Source organism: Lolium rigidum, chromosome 7 (genome assembly GCF_022539505.1).
Source record: "Lolium rigidum isolate FL_2022 chromosome 7, APGP_CSIRO_Lrig_0.1, whole genome shotgun sequence".
Taxonomy (NCBI): domain Eukaryota; kingdom Viridiplantae; phylum Streptophyta; class Magnoliopsida; order Poales; family Poaceae; genus Lolium; species Lolium rigidum.
The window spans coordinates 61434839-61446919 of NC_061514.1; the positions used below are offsets into that span (position 1 = coordinate 61434839).

Sequence of the window (12081 nt, forward strand, 5' to 3'; positions counted from 1 at the left end):
ACTAAGCTTGGGATGCTGATACGTCTCCGACGTATCGATAATTTCTTATGTTCCATGCCACATTATTGATGATATCTACATGTTTTATGCATACTTTATGTCATTATTATGCGTTTTTCGGAACTAACCTATTGACGAGATGCCGAAGGGCCAGCTTCGTTTTCGCTGTTTTTGGTTCCGGAAATCCTAGTAAGGAAATATTCTCGGAATCGGACGAAATCAAGGCCCAACGATCCTATTTTTCCACGAAGCTTCCGAACACCCGAGAGTCGCCGGAGGGGGCCACTGGGCCCCTAGATGACAGGGCGGCGCGCCTAGGGGGCGCCCCTAGTGTGTCACCGCCTCGTCGCCTCTCCGACTCCGCCTCTTCGCCTATAAAAAGGTCCCCGACCTAAAACCTCGATACGAAAAAGCCACGGCACGAGAAACCTTCCGTAGCCGCCGCCATCGCGAAGCCAAGATCCGGGGGACAGGAGTCTCCGTTCCGGCACGCCGCCGGGACGGGGAAGTGCCCCCGGAAGGCTCCTCCATCGACACCACCGCCATCTTCATCAACGCTGCCGTCTCCCATGAGGAGGGAGTAGTTCTCCATCGAGGCTCTGGGGCTGTACCGGTAGCTATGTGGTTCATCTCTCTCCTATGTACTTCAATACAATAATCTCATGAGCTGCCTTACATGATTGAGATTCATATGATGATGCTTGTAATCTAGATGTCATTGTGCTAGTCAAGTGGGTTTTACTTATGTGATCTCCGGAGACTCCTTGTCCCACGTGTGTAAAGGTGACAGTGTGTGCACCGTGTGGGTCTCTTAGGCTATATTTCACGTAATACTTATTCACCGTTATGAATGGCATAGTGAAGTGCTTATTTATATCCCTTTATGATTGCAATGTGTTTTGTATCACAATTTATCCGTGTGCTACTCTAGTGATGTTATTAAAGTAGTTTATTCCTCCCGCACGGTGTAATGGTGACGAGTGTGTGCATCGTGTAGTACTTGGTGTGGGCTATGATTGTGATCTCTTGTAGATTATGAAGTTAACTATTGCTATGATAGTATTGATGTGATCTATTCCTCCTTTCGTAGTGTGAAGGTGACAAGTGTGCATGCTATGTTAGTACTTGGTTTGGTTATGTTGATCTCGTCATGCACTCTAAGGTTATTTAAACATGAACATCGAATATTGTGGAGCTTGTTAACTCCGGCATTGAGGGTTCGTGTAATCCTACCACGCTTAGTGGTGTTCATCATCCAACAAGAGAGTGTAGAGTCTAGCATCTATTTATTTATTCTCGTTATGTGATCAAAGTTGAGAGTGTCCACTAGTGAAAGTATGATCCCTAGCCTTGTTCCTAAATATCGCTATCGCCGCTTGTTTACTCGTTTTATCGTATCTCTACCGTCCGCAATATTACCACCATCAACCACACGCCTGACAAGCACTTTTCCGGCGCCGTTACTACTGCTCATACTTATTCATACCACCCGTATTTCACTATCTCTTCGCCGAACTAGTGCACCTATTAGGTGTGTTGGGGACACAAGAGACTTCTTGCTTTGTGGTTGCGGGGTTGCATGAGAGGGATATCTTTGACCTCTTCCTCCCTGAGTTCGATAAACCTTGGGTGATCCACTTAAGGGAAACTTGCTGCTGTTCTACAAACCTCTGCTCTTGGAGGCCCAACACTGTCTACAAAAATAGAAGCACCCGTAGACATCAAATAGTTCGGCTGAGATCTCGTCGAGATGGCTATTGCTATGATGACCTAGCTCTAAGCTTTTTATCGCTAAGATTGCTAAGATCGATTCTGTCCCTCGGCAGCCCCTCTCCTGGCCTTTATATAGGAGGCCAGGTCTCAAGAGGTCTCACCGAGTACGACTAGGTTTACAGTAATTTTAGATCCGATCTTTCCTTGTTAGATCGCTTCCTTGCCTTGCCCGTCAAGGAACCTTCTGGTGCGCCGCGCTAGTGGCCCATCTTGCCTTTATGTGTTCTCATGGGCCTCCAATTAGTCAATACAGGATAGGGTAATGTGGGTTACCCGAAGGGTAGTGCCCACGTCAGCAACCTCTTGAAGAAATGTTTATCAAAACTTGCATTGGTATTAGACTTTCTGGTCTAATATCGTAGCTAGTGCATTAAACACCTCTTTTCTATAATGAACTTGTTGAGTACGCTCGTACTCATACCACTCTTAAATCCTCGCTTAGATTGTCCGAACCATCCGGAGGAGGACAACGACAACTCGAAGGAGCCGACATCATCGGCTATGAAGAACCAGCACCTCTCTGGAGGTGTCGAAGGTGTAGACTACCTTATAGTCTACGGAACCGGGGAGGGTTCCGGAGGAGAACAAGCTTAGACCGATAAGTAGTAGTAGTATCCGAGCAGTACGAACTCTTAGTACTTAGCTGCTCGTTGGAATAAATGTATCACCTAGTAAGACTTTTATATTGTAAGTTAAGGTGGGTTCGCCTCGAACCCAGGAGTATCCCTCTTAGGACCCAAGAGGAGCTCCGAGATGATATGTATATTATGCTTGTAATAATAAATGAATGAGTTATGGCCCTGCTATGTTCTGTTGTACTACTCTGAGGGATGTAATATTTGCGGAATGGTACTTCGTGAATGTTATATCAACGACTGGCATACTACAACCACTACTAGGAAAAGGCTTATAGCCGCACGGCTTACCGCCGGTGGTTTATAATTTTTTTCGCCGGGGGTAATCCCAGATGGGCAAAGCAGCATTTACCGCCGGCGGTTTGGCCCAGAACTGCCAGGGGTAATCCCATTAGCGCCGGTGGCGCAGAAATTTGGTCGCCGGGGGTAAAATGGGTCGCGGATCCTGGCTGGGCTAAAATTACCGCCAGCAGTTCAAACCCGAACCGCCGGGGATAACAGCAATTACCATGGGCGGTTCAAACCCAAACCGCGCGGGGTATTTGATGCGCGTGGATAGCTCACATGGCATACACTAGCTGCACACGGATCACCCCCATCGTACTTCATCTCAACCGTCTATATCTAACCATCCAATGGCCCAGCTCTGACCAAACGAAACACAACCTAGAACCTAGCTATGCCCAAAAACTACTAGCACACCATCTCTGCACACCCACGTGAAGGAAGCTAGCCATCGATCTCTGCGCACGCGTGAAGGCAGCTACCAGTCATCGATCTCTCGCGCGAGTTCTTCCTCTATCACCTCGCCGCCACCTACTCACGACGCGGCGCCGACAGCCCTCGCCTCCCTCGAGGCCGCCGAGCGCAAGGAGGCCTCGGGCGACCACCAGGAGGCCCTCGACCTCGCCCTCAAGGCGCTCGCCCCTGCAGGAGTCCCACGGCGGCTGGTCGCTCCCCGTCGCGCGCGCCCTCCGCCTCGCCGTCGCCGCGGCCTACGGCCTCGGCCTCCTCAATGACAGCCTCGACTCCCTCGACGCAGCAGCGGAGATCCTCGATTCCTTGCTGGGCAAGGGCGCCGAGGCGGCCACCATCGGCGCGGCCGTGCTCGAGCAGCTGGCGCGCACCAAGACGGCCATGGGGCGCCGGTGGGACGCGGTGGCCGACCGCCGCCGCCGTCCGTGCCTTTTTTTTATTTGCCAAAAAAGTTATCCCCGGCGTTTTGATCAAAACCGCCCGCGCTAAACTCGGTTACCCCCGGCGGTTTGCAAACGGCCGGCGGTAGCTACTTACCACCGGCGATACTACCGCCGGCGATTTGCAAACCGCCGGGGATAGCCCTTTTTGTTGTGTCGGCGGTAACCCTTTTTCTAGTAGTGAACATGCAGTGGTATGCAGGGTCACCACAACCACCACCTCCACCACCCAAAGCACCGCAGTTCGACTTCGACCCGGAAGCTGAGGAGAACGCGACATGGGAGGAGGCGGCACTGGTGGACACCCTAGCGGCGTTCGACGCCACCATGGTGGAAGAGGCGCGGCGGCGCCAGGCGGAGAAGATGGGCGAGCGGTGGCGCGTAGAGCCGCAGCGCCTGCACATGGAGCAGGATTTCCAGTACCGTGAATGGCGAGAGGTGGTGGAGCGTCAGCAGGTGCAGGCGGCGGAAGAGCGTCAGCAGCGGGAGGCGGCGCTGGCGACAACGGAGGTGGCCTGGGGGGCGCGGGCGGATGCGTTGGCGGCGCAAATGGAGGAGGAGGCGGAGGAGGAGGATGAGGATGACGACGATGACTTCGAGTGGTCTGACGACAACGGGCCGCCCGGACGAGGCGGCGGATCAGCAATGAGCGCTCGTCGAGTCCTTCGAGTCGGAGAAGAAGCTCCAGGACGACGGTCGTGCCCCAGATTCGCCGCGTCGTCGAGCTCTCCCTCCGGGATGCGTAGCAGGGGAGGGCGGCGATGAGGTGCTGCTGGAGCAGCGGCGTCTGCTCACCGCCCTACGCATGGAGCTGCGTCGGAGGGGAGGCGACGACAGGGCGGGGCTGTTGAATGCACCGCCAGGCGACCAGTATGCTAGGGTTTAGATGAAATCTAGCCATTTTTATTCAAACTTGTAATATATAATCAACTTTAAATGAATTTTTTATTTTCGTGCACTTTTATTTGTTTAGGTGCGTATTTAGGGTACGCGGCTGGAGAGAGATATCCCTCAAACGCAGGACGAAGAAAAATACTTCCGCAAAATGTTTGAACCCATATTATTTAGGGACGACTAGCAAAAGTGCCCGTGCGTTGCGACGGGATAGTGAAAAGTCTTCATTAGGAAGATGCACAATGGTACACTCCAATGAAAGCGAAGCCTAGGCCTTCGCAGCCCCATCAAATTCGGTTAAGTTCGATGTAGGATTAGGACAAACTTTTAGATGTAAAAAATGTTAGCACAACCAAAATAGGGTGGCTCATAGTCTAGCAAATTTCGGTAAAACTGGGGGTGGTACCACATGTTTGGTACATTAATTTTCGGAGGTGGTACCACATGTTTAGTATATTAATTTTTAGACGTTATAGCATAGCTATTGCTAGCTGATTGTAACCCTATGTTCATGGAATAAAATCTCGAGTGTTTTCCCAAAAGGAAAAGACAAATTCTGCCCCATTATCAGTGCGCCCCCGAGTACAACACACAACACAAATTATTCAGATGTACCCACTAATAAATAAAATCCTTAATAATTAGGAATATATATTTGATCTAATTATATTGATCAGAGTTGGTGACTTTGCCCGGATTTGTATCTGTTATTTAAGCAAGAAGATGTAATGTTGTCAAGGTCATAGAAAGGGCTCCGACTGAGATCGAGCAGTTTTTATTGTCCTTTGTAGCGCGACGCACGGCCAAACACTGAACATGTCGTTAAATTATCTATGGAGAAGCAGCAGTTATGTATGTACTTACATAAACCTCCTGAACACAGAGCAACCTAACCAAACTGCAGAACGACCGTGGTGTCCAGCGGAATGTACATATAGCTGATCTGTACCTGAAATTGTACAGAAATGTAGTTCTTCAAACGCATCTTCAGACTAAACTGAACATGGATGATGTGGAGCCGCCGAGCGACATGCCTGTTTGATGTGCAAAGTTGGCTAGCTTGACGTAGAGATTGAACTGCTTGCTTATGTGGACTTGCTTCTAGCCGAAACCCACAACCACAAGAAAATTGATTGCCGCGCGCGTGTCTCCCAAGATCGCCCGACCGATCCATCACCGTGGCCCAGCCACGCGCGAGGGCATACGCGTCGTTGTGTTCCTGGGTCTGGAGCATGGCCACATCGATTTAGCCAAGCGCCTCATCACGCCAGTCCACCTGGTCTCCACGCCGGCCAACCTCATGCCCCTCGCACGGCACCAGCCAGCTCGTAGTGCTTCATCTCCCGGTGCTCAGCTCAATTCAAGGTCCTCCGACTCGATCTTGATGATATAGAAGCTCCGGCTCACGCGTGATCGAGAGTTTGGCAGACGGCCACTCCGGCGAGCGGCGACTCGAGTTGCTCTAAGCGGTGCTGTTGCTTGTGCGCCTGTGCCTGTCCTACTGTTTAGTGCGTCGGAGGCTTGCAGAGGGCGAACCGTCGATCCAGGCTTCCCTTGCCGACGGAAATCTCGATTTCAAGATTCGGTGGCGAACGAATTCCGGGCGATGTGTTGCGGTTTATTTCGTTCGTCTTTTTACAGGGTTTATGTAGGAATCATCCAGGGAGGAGAGGGACTATATATGGTAGATTTTATTTATTGCCGAGCAGGCCATTCGATTTGGAAAGAATCGTGGAGTTCGGTAACAACTCGTTCCGCTTTTCTATTGTTGCATGGTCGTGCATGTTCTGTAGCGATCATCATTGGTTTTACACCTGGCCGGGTCCACTACAGCAATCATGTTTTTAACGCTGCCGGTTTCCAGACGACGCACGGAAGCATTGCCAAAGGAAGATCGGTTTCCGGACGAGCTACAACACAAATCAAGGCGACGACACAAGAAAAGTAACGGACGAAAGCGCCTAGCGGTCGGACGAAGGCGTAAATTAATGGACCAAACCACGGAAACGTTAGCCTCTTTATTATTAGGTATAGATTTGGGGGACGGAAGAGGCAACGTACGAGTAGACTGCTACCGCTATCGGCCTAGCACACAGGTTTTGGGTACAACGAGGGCGACATTTTTGTAGCGGCCTCTCTCCGTCTCTGTCAGGCAGCGGGGCCCTACTCCACGTCTCTCGGACATGGGTTGCCGTCGTTTTCGCCGCGGTGGAGCCACGTCTGCAATCTGGCCACCCACCCACCCACCGTATGGCACCATGGGTCTATACCGCTCCGGCCCGGCGCGCGGTATTGCCCGACCCCGTGTGCTGCCCTCGTCTCCTCCCGCCGTCCGTCCCCGCGCAACCATATATGCCCACCCTCCAACCTCGCTTTCCTCACCCAGCTCGCTCTTCCTTCCTCCGGCACCTCAACCAACAAGAAGCTCGCTGCGAACTTTACCTTTGCTCCTTTGCTCGAAGCTCACCTCCACCTCCACTACACACACGCTCCATGGCGGCGTCTCTCGCCTGCTCCTTCTTCTTCGACGCGGAGCCACTCGTCGAGCCCGGCATGCCCGCGCAGGACGCCTGCGCGCTCTGCACCAAGCAGCTCGCACGCGACAGCGACGTGTTCATGTACAGAGGGGACACGCCCTTCTGCAGCGAAGACTGCCGCGACCACCAGATGCGCCTCGACGCCAGGCAGGCGGCCAAGTCCGCCGCCCGGAGGCAGAAGCAGTTCTCGTCGTCGGCAACGGCGTCCGGGCGCGGGCACCGGGAGTCCAGGGAGGTGCCCGTCGCCAGCTAGCCGGCGAGAGTGCCAAGCTGCGTACATAATCTGCGTGGGCTCAGCCCGCAGCGCGGCGTGCTCCAAGTGCCGGCGCCCGTGTCTAATGGTGAAGCCGTGAAAGCAGAGCATGAGCTTCTTTCCCGGGTTCAGCCATCTGCGCCTAGTCCCCAGCTTTTGATTACATCCTCTTGGTCTTGGCCTCTTGGGTAGCGTATGAGCACTCCGGCTGTGTAATTATTCGAGGCAATGGTACAAAGTGCTATGCAGTTGCCAATTTTTGAGCGATATTAAGATCTTGTTTACTCCTTCTGAATGAGTATCTTTGTTTCCGAGCTAGCAAAACCCTGATCCGATGCTACAGTCAAACGACACGCAAGATCGATACTTAAAAATTACAGCACTCCAATTATTACAGTACTCCAATTATGTGCGTCTTCCACGGAACAGCTTGCGGCTCTTCTTTGATTCATTCTGCTCAACACAAAAGTACTAGTCCCATCATACATGTGTTTGCTTCTTGCTCTCGGTGTAAAGCAACTGTTCCTTCTGAGAGCTAATCTCTCAAGATAACTGAACATGGACCAACAAACCATTTACTCTTATCAGTTAGATATATGAGGAAAGAGCAAATGAGATCTCTCAAGAATCAACAAGCATAATGAATTTTTCTTCAGGTAAGAGGTGAGTAAATAAAAGGAAAAGGTGGAGGAAATGAAATCGAACAATGATGATACTCCACAAGTCTCCAGCGTCAGATTTATTGAACACTTCAATTTCCAATTCTTTTCTGCACTTCTGCACTACTCATCGCCGAGTCACTGAAAAGTACAGTACAGGAAGCACCAAAAAACAAATATTCTGTGCTGGATGGTGTGGACGTGTAACCGCCCATGTTCCTGCTCGCCGCCCCCACGCCAAGAAAAACTATGCACTTTATTCGTCCTGCCCCCACTCTTCAGCAAACATCTCCGTGACTAAGAGCATCTCCACTCGTCCCCCCGACGAGACCCCCAGCGAGCATTTTTTCCATCCGGACGGCGTAATTCGGCCGTCGCGCCCCCGATTCCTCGTTTTCGTCCGGATTTGGGCATAAATCCATCCGGCGATCCCACGCCATCCCCGGCCCCCCGGGGAGCGCTCGGGGACTCCGGACGAAACGAAAGCGCGCGTGGCCCCAACTTGTCGGCGACAATGGCCTCCGATCTACGGCAAAACCCTCGTCTTCCCGATCTACGGCAAAACCCTCGTCTTCCCGATCTACGGCAATACCCTCGTCGAACGAAAGCTTTGAACTCTCAAGTGGTGCAACATAGATAGATTATATATATATTTCGAATATAATTCGAATAAACATAAAAATTACATATAAAAACTTTAAAACTAAACTACTTCTTCTTCTTCTTAGAAGGCCCCGCCTCATCGTCGTCGCGGCGACGCTTCCGACTCGTCACCTCCTCGTCGGAGGAAGTTGAGTCCTCCTCGTCGTCGTCCTCATCGACCTCTTCGTCCTCCTCCTCCTCGCTCCTCCTCCTCGCTCCTCGCTCCTCCTCCTCTTCCTCGGCCTCTTCCTCGGCCTCGCTCCTCGGCCCGCTCCACGGCCTCTTCGTCCTCCTCCTCGTCGTCCCACTCGTCCTCGCCGGCCGGCGGGGGAATCGTCGCTCGCCGGACGATGCAGCTCGGATCCCACCAATGGCGCCATCCGGGCGGCTTCCCTCGCTCGTCGGTGTCCGATGGCCAAGAGATATCGCTCATGGTTGACGGAGGATGGTGACGAGAGAACAGATGAATGGCGTCGGCCGTCGGAAACCGTATATGTAGGTCTCTCGACGAAAGAGAGCGCCGGTTGCTCTTCCGCGGAGTTCGTGCTCCATTACGGCGGTTCTCGCATCGAGGCCACTTCGACCGTTCCCGACGAGTCGTTTCGGCTCTCCGGTCCACTTCGCGACGGCTCAATGCGGCGAGGGAACTCCGACGATTGCCCTTCCCGGTGATCGCGCCGTCGCTATGCACGCGGTGGGTGCGCGTCCATGGGCTCGCGGCTGGAAAAATGGGCCTCCCCAGGCCAAAAACTACATCCATCCGGCGCTAAATTTCGCCGGATTTGGGCGTGGGGAGTCCAAACGAGTGGGGATGCTCTAAGCCATGACAGCAAACGAAAGGTTTTTGTTTTTGTTTTTGCTAATACTTTGGCCGACTTCTGTGACCATGAATTTACATTGTGATTCATGCAGAAAATTTGGAACATGAGTTGCAACTGAGAATATTTCTTATTGCAAATTGGGTTGCAACAGAGAAAAAGATATTCAGACCATCACATTACCTCGTTATTCTTGCTAGTTTTAGTTGTAAGTTTGTAACATAGGTTGCAACTGCACCGAACCATTAGATTGTTTTGTGATTCATCCTACTTGTTCGTTGCAATGTGGGTTACACTGCAAGTGAAGTTTGATTACCTAACTGAAAACTAGCTGTCGATTTAAATATTGGCGTTTTGTGTATAAATTACTACAACTATTTTTCTCCGGTTCCGAGTGAATGAAATTTAGGCGCTCATTGTATATATTACTATAACTATTTTCCACCAGTTCCCCGGTGACTGAAATTCAATCGCTAATTGTATATATTACTCAGTGTTAAAAAACGGTCGGTTAATCCCTACTCGAATGTCACCGAGTAGCAGATTAAGTGATTATTTGGCCAATTAATTGATTAATGGGCCGATTCGCCCATTCATTCCCTAGTTGCCAGCTAACCGATAATTAAACATTTAACAATCCAGCATTGATATTACTACAATTATATTTCACCGGTTCTTAGTGACCGAAATTTGGGCGCTCTTTGTATACTACTATGCTACTATTACCGCTCCCATCTGATTCGTATTACTTATCAATATAAATTATCTAGACACATTTAGTTCTACATACATCTATTTCAGTGACCAGTAATATGAATTTAATGTAGTTTAACTATTTTTCACCGAAAGTCCCAAATGCTTCAGCTAGTGCAAGTAATTTGTTTTACCGGCCACTGACTTGCCGACAGCCGACAGGTGTGTATCACTGGCATCACATGGAGGAAATGATAATCAACAACATTGGAACGCTAATGATCACATACAGTGCTTCACTGTTAAGCTGCCCACATAAACTAAACCAAACGCAGATCTCATGATAGCTGTCTCCCGGAACGAAGCCTGCTCTCTGCCTTGAACAAATTGCAGGTGCTGAAACCTGGCAGCCTCTCCTCCAAACAATGCAGATCTCATCTCATCAGCCGTCCCCTTTTTTACCAAGATTTCAGGCATATCAAATTGCAAACGATTGCACGGATCGCTCGTAGCTGGCGGTGTTGTATGACGAGTTCGTGCGTCTGATTGGAATAGACAAGATCTGCACATGTGCGCCCACCTCGCAGGGTCTGGCTACACGATTAGCAAGCTGCCGCCTGGCGTGCATGCACCACAACTCCCAAAGTTCCTCCACGGACCACTGAATAAGAAAAAACAGCACCTCGATTTGTTTTGTTTTCCTTTTGCAAAAGAATCGCATATGATAAGTTAACCTCTCTTTTTTTTCTCCCTAAAGATCAAGTATGATACGAAATGCGCAGTGCTAGCTCACTATCATTTGCGTCGCTAACCATGTGCGGCACCCTGTCCCGGATGTTGGCGAAAAGGCTGGCTCGGAGAGTTTTGCAATTGTTTAAGTCTAAATCCACCTAATGATATGCTATTTCTCTCGAATTTATAATGGAGACGAATATATACTCAGATTTTTGTCTAGAAAGGTAAAGTGAGTTGTGTACTTCTTCCTGTTCAAAATAATTGCTCAAAAATGGATACATCCACGCACTAAAACATGCTTAGATACATTTATTTTTGAGCAATTATTGTGAACCGAAGGGAGTAACTAATTTGTATTTAAATTTATAAGTTCTAACAATTTAGAAAGTCGACAAATGTGTGTTTACAATCACTGTAATTTTCAGAACCAAATTGAAATATACACAAAGATTAAAATCAAATTGAAATATTGTACCTTTCGTCATTTTTGTGGCACAATTTATTTTGTATTTATCTTTTTCATTGCTCTCTTTGTAATTTGAATTTGGTTCTGAAATTTTTAGTAGTTGTAAACACACATCTTCTGGGTACAAACATAATTTTTATGTAGAAATTTTTTTTAGAAAATTTTGAGGACTTGTATCGTGATACCAAGTGTAGAATGGGATTACACGATACATTCCCTGCCAAAAATATGCAGTGGGACACAGGTACTCATGAACCCTATAACATGTTGTCTCCAAAATTCGTATTTCTCGTGCTTGAAAAATTCTAAGTAAAAATGCGGATAGAGGACCACATGTATGTATGAGCGTGCCATTTTTCATATCTAAATTCAAAAGTATCACACGTTTTAACTGAATAATCTAAAAAAACTCATTCTCCCAAAATTTCTATAACTTAGCGGTCTAATAACTATGTAAATTTGTACCGAAATAAGTATAATCATGATAAGATGTACCAGGTCAAAAAAAAATTAGCTTTACTTTCACCGTTAGCCAGCCTATCTATATCTCTTATAAAGCAAAACCCCACTAAAGAATCATTTAAGTTGTCTATCTTAACATGCAACCTAGCCACATCATCAACAAATTGCAGCCATCCGATTCTCAACACTTCTTTCATCCTGACCGTGAGTCCAACTCCACTGCTTTCTCTCCAAATGGAACGTGTCCACCTCACCAAGTGGCAACCGCAGCCAAAAAATATCACCCACTATTCAATTATCCACGTCAAAATAATCCCA

General features: G+C 49.2%; 1 protein-coding gene across 1 annotated transcript; it reads left to right on the plus strand.

Annotated features, from left to right (window-relative positions):
* The first annotated feature begins 6991 nt into the window (after positions 1-6991).
* Positions 6992-7576, plus strand: LOC124678962 (FCS-Like Zinc finger 2-like). The gene has a single exon (XM_047214805.1). It carries the CDS (start codon positions 6992-6994, stop codon positions 7286-7288), a length of 297 nt encoding a protein of 98 aa, XP_047070761.1. The 3' UTR covers positions 7289-7576.
* The last annotated feature ends 4505 nt before the right edge of the window (positions 7577-12081 follow it).

What these genes read in the sequence shown, in the direction of transcription:
- LOC124678962 (XM_047214805.1), top strand. Translation starts at nt 6,992, where the DNA reads ATGGCGGCGTCTCTCGCCTGCTCCTTCTTCTTCGACGCGGAGCCACTC.